This window comes from Orycteropus afer, unplaced genomic scaffold (assembly GCF_000298275.1).
Source record: "Orycteropus afer afer isolate SDZICR_OR568_19922 unplaced genomic scaffold, OryAfe1.0 scaffold00030, whole genome shotgun sequence".
In the NCBI taxonomy this organism is placed as follows: Eukaryota; Metazoa; Chordata; class Mammalia; order Tubulidentata; family Orycteropodidae; genus Orycteropus; species Orycteropus afer.
The window spans coordinates 10282931-10303631 of record NW_006921617.1 but is presented as its reverse complement, the minus strand read 5'-3'; the positions used below and the strand labels follow the sequence as shown (position 1 = coordinate 10303631).

The following is a 20701-nucleotide window of genomic DNA, read 5'->3' as shown; positions in this document are numbered from 1 at the left end:
CTTTACTTTTAAATTTTGATGGGATCATACAATACTACCTATTCTGACACTTGCTTTTTCACTTTAGGCTATGTCTTAATATACATGTTAATATAAGTAGGCCTATAGATTCTATGGTATCTGTGTATAGTGTACATGTGTGTATTTAGAAATATAAGTATATTACCAGTGAGGAGAAAATTCTTACATCCCAGTAAATATAGTTGAAATTTACCATCATATTGTCATTAGTACTAAAAATAATCTACAGTGATGTCTACGTATGTAATAAATTTTCAGAAACTTAAACTATTTGAAAAATATATGAAAACTACAAACTAGCAAAAATGTTTGACTAAGTTTTAAGAATTAGGATAGTATTCTTTTTTATGGCTGCATTATATTCTTTAGTATAGATGTACAGGCCCCAGATTACAAATGAGTTCCATTCATATATCTGCCTGTAAGTTGAATTTGTACATAAGTTGAAACAGTTAACTGTTCGTCAAGTGTTTGCCTTAGTATATATAGTGTACTTTTTATGCATAAAAAGCATTAAAGAAACACAGATCCAATAAAAACATCTTTAACATAATAATACAATAATGATAATAATGTTTTGATACATGTCACAAAGCAGTACCTGTTGTTATTATGAACTATTATAAGTACCTAGAATGTTTAATAGAATAGGTTTTACTGGGGTTCATTCTTAACTACAGGCTGTACATAAATCCAACGTTTGTAACCTGGGGACTGACTGTAATGTATTTAAGCTTTCTCATATTGGGATAGCTTAGTTTTTTTATTTGTTTGAGTGTTTAAGATTGTCTATTTCCCTGCAGCTTCCAGGTTTGTGCAAAATGTCTTAATTGATAATATCCAGTCTGGTGGCTGAAGAATGATACCATTTTTAATTTATAGTCTCCTTATTACTATTCAGGTCAAGTATCTTTTCACATGATATTGAGTCTGCATTTATTCTTGGGTGAATGGCTTGTGTTCTTTGCCCAGTTTTCCATTGCCTTATGTCCCTTAGTACTTTTTAATTAATGAAGAGCCCTTTGTCTATTAAGGCAGGATCATTAACCCTTTATTACATATACTGTGCAAATATGTTCTACCTCAGTGTCTGCTGTCTGTTGGCTTTGTTTTAGAAATTCTAATGACAAGCAGAAATTTTGTGTATTGTCTTATTTTTAAAGGGGCATTCTCTACACCAATATTAAGAAAAAATTCTCTCTTTTTTTACACTATATATACACAAATACATTTTTTTTTAATTTTAGATATGTAATTCCTCTGGAATTTTTAGCCTAGAATGTGAAGTAGAAATCTATCATCTTTAGAGTCCTAGGCATTCATCCTCAACCTTGTTACCTCAGTCACAAAAGTGGCTGCTGCTTTTTCAGACCTCATGTTTGCATTTCAGACAATAAGAAGGAAAAAAAGAAAAAAACAAAAAAACTCACTGCCATCGAGTCGGTTCCAAGGTTTCCGAGGCAGTATCTCTATAGAAGTAGATTGCCCAGTCTTCCTTCCAAGGAGTGGCTGGTGGGTTTGAACCACCAGCCTTCTGGTTAGAAGTTAAATGCCTTAAGCACTATGCCACCAGAGCACCTAAGGCTGAGGGGGACATGCCAGCAGAATCTTTTTACTTTAAAATAAAATTTAGCTTTCTTGTAAACCTCACCTATTAACATTTGCTTAAATTTCATTGGCCAGAAACTCCTTCCTGCCCTCTAATTATTGGAAGTGGGCTAGGGATCTGAACGGAGTTGCAGGTGGAGGCTGGGTCAGACCACCAGTACTTTCTGCTATGTGCTGTTGTTTTTGTAGTTTTATAATATGTGTTGATATTTGGTCAAAGGAAAAAAAAAAAAAACTCCCATTTTAAAATATCTTACACATTTACTTTTCAAGATAAATTTTAGAATGAGCTTGTTAAATTCTGTAAAATATCCTGGTGGGAATTTGATGGGGAGTACAGTGTTACAATTTGGGAAGAATAAACAGCTTTATAATAGTACACTAGCCCGTTCTAAAACTTTGATAAGTTTCTACATTTATCCCAGTCTTTTATGTTGTTCGTTTAAAGCTTTATGTTTTCTTCATATAAATTTATACATTTTCTGATAAGTTTATTTCTGGGTATGTTTGTTGTCATTCCAAACAAATATAGGAAAATATATGCAGTTCTTCTATATAAGTATTAAAAAAAAAAAAAAAAAAACCTCACTGCTGTTGAGTCAGATCCAACTCATAGTGACCCCTCTTGGGTTTCCAAGGCAGTATCATTATGGAAGTAGATTGCCCAACTTACCTTCCAAGGAGTGGCTGGAAGGGGTGGGGGGGATACTGATTTTTAAGGCCTTGTATCAGGCTACCTTTCTGACACCTCTCTAATTAGCTCTATTTTACTATGAATTATCTAGGTAAAAAATATCATCTGCAAATAATGACAAGCTTAATTTTTTCTTTCATTTATTTTTACAATTTCTTTTGATTCTGGTTGTTTGCTTGGCATAATGCATTAGCCGATGGCTTTAGAATACTGCTGAATAGTAGTGCTTGATGGAGGAAGGAATGTAGCATTTCACTTTTAAGTGTGCAATCTACCACATAGATAAATGAAATCAAGTTAAAAATATTTCCTTCTGTTCTGGTTACCTAATGCTGCTCTGACAAGAATATACCACAAATGGGATGGCCTTAACAAACAGGAGTTTATTCTCTTTAAAATTTGGAGGCTTTAAGTCCAAGTTCAAAGTGCCAGGCTCTAGAGGCTGGGTGAAAGCCCCTCAACCTCGGGGTCCAGCTCTGCCTCCTGCTCCCACAGCCCACTGGAGCTACAGGCTTTTCTTCACTCAGTCAGCTGCTGGTTGCCGAGGCTGACAAGTCCAAGGTTGACAAGTAAAAAGGCACAGTCCCATTGTTACCAAACCACACAGCAGGCCATTAATTTAAGTCCACTGTAAGTCCCAGGGTTGGCAGAGTATGGCAAGCTGCTGAACAACGACAAGGCTACATTCAGGGTTCAAGCATGCCATTTGCTAGAAACCATTCCCAAAGCTGCTTCTTATATACAGGAAGGAGACCACAGACCCAAAGCATCTACTCAGCTGCTTGTGGTAGATCCCACCATGGAGGTGATTGCCAGTCTCATCATGGGGAATAATTACCACCAGCTACCCAGCCACTCAACCAGCCAAGTTGACACACAAACATAACCACCACACCTTCTATGGCTGTTTTTTGGGGCTTTAATTTATTGTGTTTTAGGTGCAGATTTACAGAGCAGAATTTGTTTTACATTCAACATTTTGTGTACGTTTGGTTTCACTCCCCAGTTACCACCCCCAACCCAAATCAACTCTCCTCTTCTCCCTTCCCAGTAAACCACTACCACCACCCCCTGCCCTGTGCTTTTCATAGTTATGCACTCCTGTGTGTCCTGATTTTCCTCCATGTAAATGTTGCCCCTCTGGTAGCCCGTGCAGGTTGCTCCAAGGGATGTATCTCTATAGAATATGTGGGTGTATCGCCCTAGCTTGAGTGGTCTGCACATACGTCTTATTGAGAGCTAGCCCTTGGAAGTGAGTCTTATCCCAGGCCCATAGAGTAGCCCAGTGCCATAGTCTTGGGGGTCCCACCAGATTCCATCTGACCAGTAATTCTGGTCATTATTATGTTTTTGGATTTTCCACGTTTTTCCTCTCACTGTTTCCAGAATCTCCAGTTTTGATCCCTTCTCAGGTGGTTGGCATTGGTAGCCAGGCACCATTGAGTTCTTTGGGTCTTGAGGTCCATCATGTCCTAGGGCTGATTACTTCCAAATGCCCTTGGGTTTTTGCACTCTTCTTCACTTCCGACAATAGGAGACTATTGGTTGCATCTTAGATGGCCGCTTGAAGGCTTTTAAGACCCCAGTGTCTGCTCTCCAAAGTAGGTTGTGGAACAAGGTTTTTGTGTGTTTTGTTGTGCCAATTGAGTCTGGTGTCCCCCAGTACTATGGTCCTGAGTCAGTAGATCTGTTGGATCGCTCTCCCACAGTGTCTGGCTGGCTGTGAGGGATTGCTCTATGTCTATCTTCTTTTGTTTCTGTAATGATTAAGGGTATTTTGTATCATTGGTATCTATGCAGGATTAGCCTCAGCTGAGTCTATCTTTGATCTAGCATATAATCCTGTTCACTGATCTACATCTGATCTTCTCAGTTGTCTATGTGTTTATCTGTAGCGTGGTTTTTGGTGTTAATGGTAATGCAGTATTGTTGATATACTGGTATTAGCATCTGTCATTTATATCTTATGTGGAAAATTTGGTGTCCTCCCTTTCCCCAACCTTATCAGGCTGGTCAGAGTGTTTCCATACCATCCCTCCCCTTACCCACCTCAGTGTGTGACCTCCAACTAGCCCGAAATTATTCCCTCCCCTTCCCTCCCCTCCCCAGTAACCTACAAAGTGAGTTCCTTTCCTTAAGCAAAACCTTTCTTGTCTTTTTATAGTAATGGATTCATACAATATTTGTCCTTCTGCGATTGACACTTATTTCACTCAGCATAATGTCCTCCACATTCATCCATGTTGTGAAATGATTCATTGTTCTTTAATGTAGCATGGTATTCCATTGTGTGAATGTACCATAGTTTGGTTATCCATTCATCTGTTGATGGGAATCTAGGTTGTTTCCATCTCTTTGCTATAGTGAATTGTGCTGTGATGAACATAGGTGTACATGTATCTGTTCGTTTCCTGTCTCTCACCTCTTTAGGATATATTCCTAGTAATGGAATTACTCGTTCAAATGGTATTTATATTTTCAGTTTTTTAAGGAAACACCATACTGTTTGCCACAATGGTTGTACATTTTACAGTCCTACCAGCAGTGTATGAGAGTTCCAATCTCTCCGCAACCTTGCCAGCATTTGTTATTTTCTGTCCTGTTGAACCTTTCTTTTATTGCAGAAGTGAGCCTTCTATGGCTGTTTTGCTAAGAGTTTTGTTTAGTCATGTATTTGTCAAATTTTTAGTATCTATTGAGTAGATCACAGGGCTTTTTTCCTTTAATATGTTAATGTAGTGAATTCTGTTGATAGAATTTTCTGGTAATGACCCAGTGATTCATTTCTAAGACAGTCAAGTTTTATATGTTAATATTTTAATTGGGATATGTACATTTATATTATTAAGTTATATTGCTATTTAACCCCCTCCCTTTTTTTTTTTTTTTTTTCCTCTCAATGTTATGTTAGGTTTACAACATGAGCTAGGATGCATTTCATCTTCTTTATGTTCCTGTATATTAAATAACCTAAGGAGCTCTGGTGGCATACTGCCTAAGGCATTTGACTGCTAACCAGAAGGCTGGCGGTTCAGAAGGAAGGTTGGGCAATCTACTTCCATAGAGATACTGCCTTGGAAACCCAAGGAAGAGTCGCTATGAGTCAGATCCAACTAAACAGCAGTGGAAGGAGCATATTGGGGGTGGGGGAAACAAACTCACTACCATCCAGTCGATTCTGACTCATAGCAATCCCCTTTGGGTTTCCAAGGCAGTAAATCTTTACAGAAGTAGATTGCCCAGTCTTCCTTCTGCGGAGTAGCTGGTGGGTTTGAACCACCAGCTATCTGGTTAGCAGTCAAATGCCTTAGGCACTACACCACCAGAGCTCCTTATTAGATAGGTAAGGGACAAGTATTAATTTGAGTAAAGGGAAAGGCAACATACCAAAAGCGAGTGACCGATGCAATAACGCTATGGAAAAGGAAGGCACAAGGAAGGAGACCTGCACAAGAGGTACAAACAAAAGACACTTTCATATACACAATACTGCATTATCAGTATTAGCAAACATTAATCTGCAGGTAGATACATAGGTAACAGGCTGAATGATCAGGTATATCTAGGCAAAAGAGAATAAACTCATGACTATATATAAGTTTAAGGAGCTCTGGTAGCACAGTGTCTGAGGCATCTGACTGCTAACCAGAGTTGGTGGTTGAAACCCACCAGCCACTCCATGGGCTATCTACTTCTGTAAAGATTTACTGCTTCAGAAACCTAGTGGGGGTTTCCATGAGTTGGAATTGACTCGATGGCAGGGTGTTTGATTTGGTTTTTTATATATAAGTTTGGCAGATGATATTTCTACATAAATATTTGTATGCACTGTAAGAATGTCCTTATAAATAGAACTCACAGGGGACAAAGTTATAATAACCTCTTAGCCACAGACAATCACCCTGAGGGAATGAGTTGTTGGACCTGTGGGGACCATGGTTATGGGGAACAACAAGCTAATTTGGCATAACATACTACACAAAAAACACTGTTTTACATCCTACTTTGGTGAGTAGCAACTAGGGACTTAAAAGCTTGCAAGAAGCCACCTAAATGCAACAATTGGTCTTTCCTTGTCTGTGACCAACATGATAACATTAGGAAAAGGGAGGACACCAAATTGTGCACATAACATGTAGATGACAGACGCTAATGCCAACCAGTAAATCCACAATACTGCATTACCATTAACACCAAACACCAGGCTATAGATGAACACATAAACATCTGAGAAGATCAGATAGGGGTCAGTGAACAGGATTATACCCTGGACCAAGGATAGATTCAGCTGAAGCTAATCTTACACAGATATCAGTGATACAAAATACCTGCAATCCTTACAGAAATAACAGAAGACTGACAGAGTAGTCCCTCACAGACAGCCAGATACTGTGGGAGAGAGATCCAACAGATCTACAGGCTCAGGACCATAGTATGGGGAACACCAGACTCTACTGGCCCAACAAAATACATAAAAATCTTGTTCCTCATCCTCCATTAGTGAGTAGTGACTGGGGTCTTAAAAGCTTTCAAGCAGCCATTTAAGATGCAGTTAATGGTCTCCTATTGTCGGAAGCGAAGAAGAGTGCAAAAACCTAAGGGCATTTGGAAGCAATCAGCCCTAGGACATGATGGACCTCGAGATCAGAAGAACTAGATGGTGCCTGGCTGCCAATGCCTACCACTTATGAAAGGATCAAAACTGGAGCTCCTGGGTAGAGTGGAGAGAAAACATGAACAAAATCCAAAAACACAATAATGACAATTACTGGTCAGATGGAGTCTGGTGAGACCCCCAATACTTTGGGCCTGGAATAAAACTCACTCCCAGGGGCTGACTTTCAGCCCCATAGTAAACAAGATGTACACATAAACCACTCAACCCAACTTGACGCACCCACATTCTCTCTGGAAATTCATCCCTTGGAGCAATCGACCATGGGGCACCAGAGGGGCAACATTCGCACAGAGGGAATGCAGGACACACAGGAGTGCATAACTACGAGGGGCACAAGGTGGGGGGATTTAGTGGGCAGGGAGGAGAGGAGACTGGGTTAGGGTTGGGGATGGTAGATGGGGAGTGAAAAAAAAAAAAAAAAACTTGCAAGAAGCCACCTAGATGCAACAATTGGTCTGTCTTTGTCTGGAGCAAAGAAGAATGAAGAAAACCAAAGATGCGTGGAAACAATTTGTCCAAGGGACTAGTGGATCATGCTACCCTCAGCTTACATGACCATGAAACCAGAAGAAATAAATGGTCGCTGGCTAACATTTTCAACCTCTTGTAAAGGGATCATCAGTGCAAGAGATCCTGGATAGAGTGGGAGAAAAATGTGGGAAAAAAAACTCAAAATCATAAAAAAAGACCAGGCTTAGTGGTCTGATAAGAGACTGGTGAAACCCATGAGACCGTGGCCCCCAGTCACCCTTCAGGACTGTAATTAAACTCACTCCCATGACTTCCAGCCAAACAGTAGATAGGTTTTAAAGAGGGCAGTATTTGCATAAGGAGATAGGTCAGAGGGCAGGAAAGCATAGGAAAGAAGGACACAGGGAAAAGGTAACCACAGGGAAGAAGTTAGGAGCTGTTATATTATGGGGACTGCAATCAATGTCATGAAACAAAATGTGTATGAACTGCTGTATGGAAAATGAATTTGCTCTGTAAACTTTCACCCAAATCACAATAAAAATTAAAAAGAGAGAGAGAGAAGGATCAAAAGGGGTCCATGTATAAAGTTCAGAAGGCAGAATTGATAGGTAAGAAGGACAAAGAAACGGTAACCACAGGGAGGAAATGGAAAGAATGCTATTACATTGTGGGGATTGCAAGCAATGTCATGAAACAAGATGTGTATAAACTGTTGAATGGAAAACCAATTTACTGTATAAACCTTCACCCAAATCACAATAAAAAGTGCTTTTAAAAAAAGATCTGGGGAGTCTGGTTGTGCAGTAGTTAAAGCATTCAGCTGCTAACCAGAAGGTCGGTGGTTCAAACCTACCAGCCACTCTACAGGAAAAAGATCAGGCAGTCTGCTTCCATAAAGATTGGAAACCTTATAGGGCAGTTCTACTCTGCCCTCTAGGTTCACTATGAGTCACAGGCAACTCAATGGCAATGAGTTTTTTTTGATAAAAATAATCAGTCCTTGAAGAGTTATTACAGTGTGCTTATGAAGTCATCTAGGCTTGATGCTGTTTTTAGGATTAGGTCTTTGACTACTTATTAATGTCTTAGGTGTGGTTATTGTATTCAGTTTTCTATTTCTTGAGTCAATTGTAGTAATTTAGTTTTATAGAAATTGTTTATAGTTTCAAAATTTCTGATACAGAATTTGTAATATTCTCATTTCTTTAAAACCGCCATGTGGGTAGTTGTATTCTATTCTACTTTTCCAGTGCTGTTTGTTTGCCCTTTTTCTCCTTGATCAAACATACCAAGAGTCATTTCTTTTAGACCTCAGTGAATGGAGCTGGGAAATATACAGACAGAACGATAGATAAAATATCTCATGAGTTCATGTTGAAAATTCAAGAGCAAGGCAACAGAGCTCTTGTTTATTGAATCTATGTTTCCTTTCTTCCACATTGAGATTCTGGTTCTCAGTGTCACAGGGATAATAGAATTAAAATATCCTCTAATTATTCATTTGTTTTATCTCATAGTACAAGCACAGTGGTCTCAAAATAATATCACTAGACTGGTGGTACAGTGGTTAAATGTTTGGATGCTAACTGAGAGGTTGGTGAATTGAACCCACCCAGCGGCTCTTTAGGAACCAAGACCTGATGAGCTATTGTAAATATTACAGCCAAGAAAACCCTATAGAGCACTTCTGCTGTATCACATGGGGTCACTATTAATGGAAGTCAACTTGAAGATACACAATAACAAGCAACAATGCCACAAGTGTGATTACTGAAAAGTTCTAGAAAATTAATTTCACATAAAAAATGGGCAACAGAGAAACTATCTAGAACAAATCACATATAAAATTATTATAAGAATAAAAGTATTAAGAGCTTTATGTTGTGTATAAATTTTGTTATTTCTATGTAGCTGCTCTGTTTTTGCCTGATGATTTGGAGAAATGGAAAAACAACACTGTCACTGCTGCTACCTTCCCAGAATCCCCCATGTTTTATATGCTACATTTTTCTGCTTGTCCTGCCTTTTTTTAAGCCCCCTCCCCTGGTTATTCGCTTTTGAGAGTATTTGTGTTCTTTTTCTGTTTTTGTTTGATCCTTTACTAGATTGTTTTCAACCCCTTGTTCTTTTTCGTCAGCCTGGAAATTTCATCATACTTTCTTAACGCATCAAGTTAATACCTTTAACCTCTTTTGAATAGTTCAAAAATATTAGATCACCCTTTCTCTTCTTATATGCTATTTTTGTTCATTATCTCGTTTTTCTTTAATCCTACAAATTAGAGTTAAACATAATATATACACACACCAAAAAAAAATCCATCACTTTCTAGTTGATTGCAACTCATGAACCTTTAGGATAGAGTAGAACTGCCCCATAGAATTTCTAAGACTATCATCTTTATGGAAGCAATGTACAACATGTTTCTCCAGCCACTTTAGTACAGCAGCTGGTAGATTTGAACCACCGACCTTTTAGTTAGGAGCCAAGCAATTAACCGCGTGCCACCAGAACTCAATTATTGCTTACTTACACTGCTCGAGTTTCAGCTCAGAGTTTTTGTGTTGTTTGTGTTGATGATTGGCAGCAGTGTGTGACTCCCTTGGATATATCTTCCAGTGAGCTTAGCAATCAAATAGAGTTTACAGAATAATCTGATTATATCAGATCACATCATGAGCGGTGATTACATCATTATATAACTGTGGCTTACATCATTATATAACTACCAAATTACATCATTACATAACTAGCAAACCATTGAGAATTATGGCCTAGCCAAGTTGACATATTTTGGGGGAACCCAATTCAATCCATGATAGCAACCCTATAGGAAAGAGTAGAACTGCCCCAGAGTGTTTCCAAGGCTGTAAATCTTCACAAAGCAGACTGCCACATCTACCGTGGAGTGAGTAGTAGGTTTGAGCTGCCAACCTTTTAATTAACAACTAAGCACTTTAACTACTGTGCCATCTGGGCTTCATTTTTGCAGTATTACAGTAGATTTATCTTTAGAGTTGTTTAGTCATTCCATTTGGATTTGGAGAGGGAGAATCAAGTAAACTGTCTTAATCAGAAATCTAAGGTCGTCTTTGACTTCTTTCACCACTCTATAGGATGAGTTGCCGAATGCTACTGCTTCTGCCTCTCTAACAACTCATCTATAACTGGCCTCACTCTCTATTTTTCACATCTCTTCTGCATTAGGCCAGACACTTACTTATTTTAATGAGTTCCTGACTTGTCCTCTTCTCACTTCAATATATGCTATAAAAAAAAACAAAAACACTGCCATTCGAGTCAATCATGACTCATAGCCACCCTATAGGACAGAGTAGGACTGCAACATAGAGTTTCTCTTTAGTCGTTGGAGTTTTTTTTAGATTCCCCCATAGGAGGTAGTTTAGTAACCTAACATTTTGTAGATAACTGAAAAAAATTTATTTGCTCATTGCAAGAAAATATGTTCAGATTTATAAGCCACTGACAAATTTACTAACAAGTTTTTAGACTGTAATACCCTTTGGTAGTAACTAATTGTATTTACTGTGTTTCAGATTTTTTGGGAGTTCTAGTAGCATAGTGCCTAAGGCACTTGACTGCTAATCAGAAAGCTGGCGGTTCCAACCCACCAGACACTCCTCAGAAGGAAGGTTGGGCAATCTACTTCTGTAGTGATACCACCTCAGAAACCCAAGGAGAGGTTGCTATGAGTCGGGTCCGACTTGACGGCACATAACAAAACAAAACAACTCTTAGAAAAGTACATGCTTGCCCAAAGACATTATATTAAGTATTGATAGAAGTTTTGTGCTGGCTGCTGTGGAAACTATAGCCCAAATGGGGTTTCTGCTTTTTAAATTAAGTAATAATGGACAGAAAAACTTAGTAGAGGGATTCAAATAGACATACTACTTCAATGGATATGTTTAAATAACTTATACCATAGTTATTCATGAAACAAATACTGTGACTAAAGAAATTTTGACTTAATTTGTTTATATTATACAAATTACACTGATATCAGTATTGTATTGCTTTTATGATCAGATATATTTCTCGATAAGTGATTTATGAAATTGGTATTTGAAATTAGAAGGACTGAGTAACCAGATGGAATGCTTTCTTGTCCTCAGTATAAATAAACTATACTCCCCAGTAGATGAGGTACTCTTTCCTTGTTGCCCACAGGCATTCATAAAATTGTCAAGTAGTCAATGGCCAGACTTTGTCTCACCTATTTTGGTCATGTTGTAAGAAGGGACCATTCCCTGGAGAAGGCTGTCATGCTTGGTAGGGTGGAGGGTCGACGAAAGAGGGGGAGGCCTTCAGGGAGATGGATTGATACGGTGGCTGCGATGATGGGCTCGAGTATAGCAGGGATTGTGGGGCTGGTGCGGGATCGGGCAGTGTTTCGTTCTGCTATGCATGGGGTCGCTATGAGTCGGAAACGACTCGACGGCACTTAACAACAACAACAGTCATTTACATGGAACTAGTACAATATAGGGAGCTCTAGTGGCATAGTGCCAAAAGTTTGGCGGTTCAAACCCACCAGCCACTCCTTGGAAGAAAGATTGGGCAGTCTACTTCTATAGAGATATCGCCTCAGAAACTCAAGGAGGAGTTGCTATGAGTCAGGACTGACTTGACGGTAGTGAGTTTGGTTTGGTTTTGGTTAGTACAATGTGAGATACAGTAATCACTAGTCCTTATATGGCACAACTCGTTAAATGCTGGACTACTAACTGAAAGGTTGATAGTTGAAACCCACCCAGAGTTGCATCACAAGTAAGGTCTGGCAGTCTGCTTCCAAATGAGCATAGCCTTAAAAACCTTGTGGAACAGTTGTAATTGACTCAATGGCAACTGACAATAACAATCACTACCTAATAACAAATTAGGTTTGTACAGTATTGTTAACCCTGACTAATATTATGACTTAAAATTAGAAATCCTAATTTCTCTATAATTGTTGGTATTTTATCAAAAATATCAGTCGTAGATGGTAATGGAACTATATTATGTGCCTTCTTTTTCACATTATATTTATTATGTGCCTTCTTTTTCACATTATATTTAAGTGAATGAAAAGAATACTCTACAGGAGGAAAATAAGAAGCTTTCTAAACAACTGCAGCAGAGAATTGAGTAAGTATTTTTTCCAAATTGCTTTAGAAAATTGAGTATTTTTTCAACTCTTCCATCTTCATTTTACTTAGCTATACAAACTGTAAAGGTATATTAAGAACTGTAGAGTTCATGTTTAAATATCATAAACTGTTCTACAATAAAAGATACAAAGAAAATCACTGTATTTTGGTTTGTGTTTTGGGAATGTATATGAAAAACGTATAGATTTCTTTGGTTAGTATGTGAATATATAGAGAGAAAGTATCAATATTTTAAAATGTTTAATTTCTGTAATTATTTATTATGGAAGAAAAAAATACTAAAATAGAGTAAGTCCCTGGGTTATGAATGTCCAAATTATATGCAACTCATTCTTGCCCTTTAATATTATGTAAATTTGCCCTCACTTTGAAATGATTGAACTAACCCCTATTCACAACAAAACCTTCATAAATTCATCACAATAACCTCCACTTGTTGCCTGTGCAACTTTTAAGTCATTGAAAGGGCTTCTAGCCTTTTCTTGCACTAAGGTAAGGCTAAATGAGAACCATATGCACCTGTTCTGATTTAACCTACAAATTCAACTTAAACACACACTAAAGAACAGATCTCGTTTGTTAACTCAAGGACTGCCTGTCCTTCTGTCTCAAATAGACATTTGAGTTTTGTTACCTCCCAGCCCAGTCCCAGAAACTTCATAAAAGCAAACTGGATAATATTTCCTGCTGTATAGTTCTCAGGCCTGGAGACTTTCTCCCTCTGTTCCTCTCCTCCCTCCCCATTTCTGTCAAAGAATAAAAATACTAACTTGTATCCTATGTGGCACTTGCTATTCTTTTTCATGTTTATATTTCAAATATTCACTATGATTCTACAGAATAGCTTTATTATCCCTATTTTACAGATAAGAAAGGTACAGCTTACAAAAGTTAAGTAACCTATGGTCTTGAGATAAGACCATCACTCAGACCCTGTCTTCTGACATTAAAGCTTTTGTTCTGTGCAACACTGTCTTAAAAAAACATGGGTTTCTGGGTATGGTATAACTGATGCAGAGCAGAGATAGGGCTAATTCTTAGTTTTCATTATTTAAAGTATATGTAATATTTTTTTAAGAGTTAGGATTCAGGATATTTTTAATGTTTTAAAGATTCCGTTGCATTTGATCAGACATAAAAACGTTGATAAACTATGTTGTTATTTATATTATTTTGGCTTAGAATAGTTGTCTTCTGTTTAAACAGGTTTCACAGGTGGAATTAATATTCTTATCAGTATACTTTTAGGTAATGGAGTCCAACAAAATTTTTATATTTCTGCCATATAATCAGCCTACTGAATATTAGTAGCATAATGTTATAGTGCTTTAGGTAGTCAGAGGAAACTAGGTTGTCTTTACAAGATTATACATCTAATTTTTAAACTATCAAACAAGGGAATTTGTATGTGTGTGTGAATTGTCAGGTGAAAAAAGGAAAAAAGGAGGTTATGGGATCAAAGTGAGATTATCAGACATGTATATGAAAATATCAACACTTTGTAATTTCCTCATGTTGTACATTTAAGTGAGTCTAGAAAACAGATTCACAATTTCTTATATAAGAGTACAAACCCCAAAACGTTTTTACCTCAGTTAACAGGATGCTATTTATACTTCTATTTAATTCCACTTCATGTGACTATTCATACGTTTTGCTGTGGAAATGTCCATATGTTTGATTATAGGATGATACTTCAGACCCCATGAGAGGTGTTATATAATAATTTGTATGTGCTCTATATTACCTTTTATTTAAAAAAATAAAATTCTGACATCCCAATCACATCATGTTCCAAGGATTTTAGATAAGTTATTATTAACCTACATTCAATTATGCTATATAAGTGATTTAGCACATACAGTTTATGATAATTTGAACATATCAACTTTGATATTAATACCAAAGACAGATAAAATAGAAGTGTGTAGAGGTCAATAAAACAATAAAGGTTAATACAGAATTAGATACATGATTGCTTCAAAAAACAAGGTGTGTATCAAAGCAAGATAATGACATTTGATTGGTAGAAATACGAATTCTCATTACTTATATTCTTATTCATTTTTAGTGTTCTCAGATTTACAAATTTTTCTTGTCAAAGGTCAGTAATATTTTAGAAAAGAAATAAAGGCTGAAGTTGGAAATTTAATAAAGACTAATCATATAGAGTTCTAGGCATGTATTTAGGTCATGCCTTCTATCAGTGTAGGAGGTGATCTATTCTGTCTTTCATTTCTCTCCTGAAATACAAGATAACGATGATTATCATGAGCCAACTGCTTGTGTAGCTTACTATTCACACACACACACACAAATTCCTTTTAAAAATTAGATGTATAATCTTATAAAGACAACCTAGTTTCCTCTGACTACCTAAAGCACTGTCACATTATGCCATTAGTGCCTGAGATTCCTCTGAATTTTTCAAAATACATTATTTGACTTATACTCCTGCTTATTAAGTGCAGTGATTCTAATTTACCTGAACTGGTTTTGAAGTCATGCTTTATGTGAGAGAGCATTTATTTAGTGACAATATAGTAAGAAATTTTCCATTATAAAATTTAAATATGCAAATACAGAGAGAGAGAAAATGAGAGAGAGAGAGTGAATCAATTCTGCTAGTCATAAAAAGCAAGTAATTAGATAAGCTATGTGTTGAGATCATAGCTGTTTTGTTTGGAATGTTCTGGGTTAGTGAAAGCCAAAGGAGTCAGTAATCTTAAGATTTCAAAGGACTTTAGGATTCGTTTCATTCAACTCTTTCTTCTAAATTGAATTCCTTGTTCAGCTTTAATAAATAGCCTTGTTTTAACACCTGTCATAATTTAATTGTAGTCAACTGAAGCTGTTAGAATTTTTTTTCTTTGCTTGAGTAGAAATTACCTTACTTACAGATTATATTTGTTGATCTGGTTTTGCTTTCTTGGACCATCTAGAACCTTCTTCCAGCTCAGGTGGTGTAGTGGATAAGGCACTTGCCTGCTAAGTAGTAGGTCAGTGGTTCAAACCCACCAGCCGCTCCACAGAAGGAAGATGGGGCAATCTCCTTACATAAAGATTTACAGCCTCGAAAACCCAATGGAGGTCTCTGTGAGTCGGAAACAACTTGATGGCAGTGAGTTTGGAGTTTGGTTCTTATGTACATGAAGATGGCTATCATGGCCCTGCTGAATCTTTCTTGTCTTCTCTGGAGTAAATATCCTCTGTTCCTCATGTGGCATTACTTAGAGACTCTTCAGAATGCTGTTTCCATTCTGCGGAGTGGCTGGTAGGTTTGAACCATCAACCTTCTGGCCAGCAGTCAAATGCCTTAGGCACCATGCCACCAGAGCTCCTTTTTTAATATCTTAGTTAGTCATTATCTTAATTAAAAACTCAGTATTTTAGGTACACTCTGACCAATAGAACAATACCGTCACCTCCCATTTTCTCTGTGATTTTAGTTGTTGTGGTCAAAACATAGGTGTGTTATGTTACTGGTGGTTCAATACTAGGTTTATAGCTAACTAGAACCTTTAAGTCAATGCCTAAGTCCTATCTCCAACTTCTACTTGTGTAATTGGTGTTGTAGTTGTAAATACAGGACTTCAGAGTCATGGCTTAGTAGTAGGTTACTGAAGAAACTCTGTATCATTTAGTCTGCTTCATTTTAAGGTAATAGCACTATTGATTAAATACATACTTATTTTCTAAGCATTGGTCTATCATTACATATTCTTCATATATTTACATATATTATGCCATTTTCACAAATTTACTACAGAAAGGAAGTGGGAAAGTACCTACTGTTATAGGTGAAAAAACTAACACTTAGAAAGGTTAAATAACCTACCCAGTGTGAATAGTGTCAGGCCCAGAATTTTAAAGTCTACTTCACTTCAGAGCTTGCATACCTTTTTATGAAACCATAATCATTGCCGTTGAGTCACTTCTGACTCACAGTGACCCTATAGGACAGAGCAGAACTTCTCCCGAGAGTTTCCAAGCCTATAATCTTTACCGAAGCAGACTGACACATCTTTGTCCTATGGAGTAGCTAGTGTGTTCAAACCACTGACTGCTATGCCACCAGGGAGGCAGAGCCAGTGTCTTATGTCTTCTGACTCAATTCAGTGAGGAATTTATACCTTGTATATAACAAGAATATGGTTGCATTATTATTCTAGCTCCTGGGGATCCTTTGAGGAGAACTGGTGGTACAGTGGTTAAAGTGCTCAGCTGCTAAGCAAAAAATTCAGTATTTGAACCCACTAGCCACACCGCCAAAGTAATATGGGCCAATTCCCTCCTTCTGTAAAAATTTCAGACTTAGAAACTCTATGGGGCAGTTTTACTCTGTCCTACAGGAGCTCTGGTGGCGTAGTGGCCAAGGCACTTGACTGCTAACCAGAAGGTTGGCGGTTCAAACCTACCAGCCACTCCTTTGAAGGAAGGTTGGGCAATCTACTTCTGTAGTGATACTTCCTCGGAAACCAAAGGAGGGGTCGCTATGTTTGCATTATAGGGTCACTATGAGTCAGAATGACTTGATGGCAGGAGTTTTATTTTATTTGGGGATCCTTCGTGTGCTGATTTTGTCCTGCTATATATTAGGTTAGCTCTTCAAAGTAGAGGAGAAGAAAAGCTGAATGTTAAAAGCTTTTTTACACACTTTATGAAGACAAACCCTGGAATTTTAGGTCTTTGGGAAAGAGAAAGCTAAAATAGTTTTGACAGAAATCTAAGGAGAGACTTGCAAAATGGACAACCAACCAAAAGAATGTACTCTCAGGCCAGTAGAAGAAAACTAAAAGGAGACCAATGTGCATAAATAATTTCACTAAAAGCTGTGATGTAAACTTTTTTTAGAAAATCAAGAGACCTACTGCTTAAAGATGAAACTTGGTTAAAACATGGTAACTGATTTTTTCCCCCTTTTTTTTTTCCAATGTCAGAGAAGGACAAAGGAGGACAAAGCCAGCATTTGTTTACTTAGTTTGGTTACTTCTAGTTAGAGCTAGATTTTTTTATCCTTTTTGTTATCCCAGCTATTCTAGATTGACTCTGCTGGGAAATCATTTTCTTCTTGTGACTCATTCATGTTTCAGGTTGAATTTTTATGAGTAATAAGTAGATAGGCTGTGACGTGATTGGTTAAAGCTAGGTCAGATAGATTTCACACTCCATTAATTTATAAGACATTCTCATATGAATTTTCCTATCTCTTTTTCCAGAGTAAGACAGTATAATTATAGAGCAGGATTAAATATTAGATATTAGCTCTAAAGATTATAGAATTAGATACTAGCTATAAAGGATATAGTATTGTAGACCATAAGTAATATTCATATCATCTAAGAAATCAAGGTATAAATCTTAAAAAAAAAAAAAAATCTTTATCTTTTGATGTCTTAAATATACTTCTATTGCTTATAACTTATGAAATTTTCATTATGTTATGCTTTGGTTGGAATTGGTATTACAAATTGATATGAGAATAATAGTTTGTCATATAAAGCTTAATGGCTGACTTGTTAGAATCATTTGGCATATAGGTTAGTCATGACCTTGACATGGGAAAGCTGGTTAGCTTTCTTTTACTCAGTAACCACAGTTCATTCCAAACCCAGTCTTTAGACATCATTAGTCCTGAATTGAGTACAAAGCCTAGATTAGTACAAATCTATTTCTTTAGTGGAATCTGAGGATCTGTCATATTCATTCACTCAACAAATATTTTTGAGCACCTATTAAATTGCAGGCACTCTTCTAAGGCACTTGAGATACTTCGGTAAGTCAAAAAGTTTTTTGCCTTCTTAGAGCTTATGTTCTAGCAGGTGAACAATAGACATAAGTAATTAAATTGTATAATACGTTAGAAAGCATTAAATGCTATGGATAAAGAAAATGGAGCAGAATAAGAAGGAGCAGGATTATGAGGGTGTGAGGAGGAAATCACAATTTTAAACAATATGGTTAGGGTAAGTCTTGATGAGAAAGTAAAATTTCAGCAAAGATTTGAAAGGAGATAAGGTAATTAGCCATGTAGCTTTCTAGGGGAAAAAATGTAGCAGAAGAAACAGTTAGAGCAAAGGAGTTAAGGTGAGAGTATGCCTCGTGTGTTCAAGGAACATCAAGGAAACGTGTGGCTAGAGTAGAGTACGAAAGGAAAAGAGGTCCAGAGGTAATAGGGAGAGGGGAGACTGTCAGATTATGTAGGACCTGGAGGGTCATTAAAATAATTCCAGCCCGTGCTCTCAGTGAGATGGGCGAGATATGGCAAGGTTTTAAGCAGGGGAGTGATATGATATGACTTAAGTTTTAAAAGGATTACTCTGCTGTGTTGAGAGTATATTGAAAAGGGACATGGATAGAAGTAGTGGTAGAAATTCAAAGTTTGAAGACTACTTGTAGCATAGGTCATGATCTATGCTAGGGATAACACATTCAGTGGATACCAGTATGGTCCCCAGAGTCTGAATGCCTCGGTTAAATACTGGCTCTGTTACTTACTGTTTTAGTACATGATTTAAATTTTGTATCTTTATTGTCTGGTTTCTAAGTTGAAAGTAATAACACTTCATAGAGTTGTGATACATGTAACACTTCAAAAAGTACTTGTGAGTGTAAACACTTAACAGATGTTATTAATTTTCAATATTAGTATTATTTAATCACTGTTTGTCATTTGCCAAGTTATGTTAGTTCTTTGACGACAGTGTTTAACATTGAACTCTTCTTTTGCATACTTACTTTCAGCATTCTAGTTCAAAGCCACAGAAGCTCTTGCCTGCTCTATTATAGCCACTGTCTAATTGATTTCCTTGTCTCCTTACATGCTCTCCTGTTCAGTCTCCCAGGCAATGCTACTACATTGCTACATTTCTTCATGCTCTAAAGCCTAATTCTGTTTCTCTTGCCTTCCAAATTATGTGCACACTTTATCAAGGCTCTCCTTCATGTAATTCTAGCTTGTCTTTCTCCAACTCAAGTATACCGGACTGTGTGCTTTTACCCAAACTACTGGGTCCTCTGCTGATCTTCTCTGCCATTTGAAATTTTTTTAATTTCACCTCAAGTGCCATCAACTATACTTTGTATATCACTTCTAACAGTAATCCTCCCTACCTCATACTTTAACCATTTGAGTACCTCTCTAATCATTGTACTTAGATTTGCAACATGAGATGTAAGGGATTGCACTTTAACTCTACTGTTTAATAGTTTTTTGGTTTCTTTATTTGTTTTTGTGGTAAATATAGGTAACATAGTTCAGATTCCAGGGACCCAAGAAAAGGCAACGAGGCAGGAAGCAGGGAGAGGACAAAAAAAGGGACCTAAGAACAGGCAGCGAGACGGGAAGCAGGGAGAGGAGAAAAAAAGGCAAAGGGGACTGGAATCGATTGAGGAGTCAGCCGCAGGGACCCCGGTGAGGAGAGGGAACCCAGGCTACACCCCACAAGGAGCAAGGCGGGAAGCAGGGAGAGGACAGAAAAGGCAAAGGGGACTGGAACAGATGGAGGAGTTAGCCACAGGGGTCCAGGTAAGGGTGGTCGGAGGGGTTTCCAACAGCTAAGGGAGACAAAATTTTCTGTCAGTTTGTCCCACTGTGGTGATGTGTTGCTATGAATCTTGAGCCTGTGCCACTGGTGTTTCAAACCCAGTTGGGTACACCTGTTACACAGGTATCAGTCCGGCTTGCAGACTGAGACAGACTAGGAAGAAGGAGGAGGCCATCCACTCAAAGAATTGTCCAGGCACAACCTTATAAAGAGGAGAGAAACACTGTCTGATACATTACTGCGCAACTTTATGAATAGTCCAGAAACATTGTCCAATACAGAGGAGGAATACAAGTCACTTAGCTTAGAAAGCTCTCCAGGTAGGTGTCTGGTTACCTAGTGCTGCTCTGACAGAAATATACCACAGATGGGATGGCTTTAACAAACAGGAGTTTATTCTCTCACAATATGGAGGCTTTAAGTCCAAGTTCAAAGTGCCAGATTCTAGGGGCTAGGTGAAAGCCCCTCAACCTTGGAGTCCAGCTCTGCCTCCTGCTCCCAGCCC

The 20701-nt window shown here is 37.7% G+C and overlaps 1 protein-coding gene across 1 annotated transcript in view; it reads left to right on the top strand.

Moving 5' to 3' along the window:
• RBBP8 (RB binding protein 8, endonuclease) overlaps nt 1-20701 on the top strand; it is a 206209-nt gene that overhangs the window by 121435 nt on the left and 64073 nt on the right. The window contains exon 5 of the mRNA XM_007935591.1: nt 12560-12626. Within this exon, the coding sequence (XP_007933782.1) occupies nt 12560-12626 (67 nt within the window). The remainder of the gene's footprint in view (nt 1-12559; nt 12627-20701) is intronic.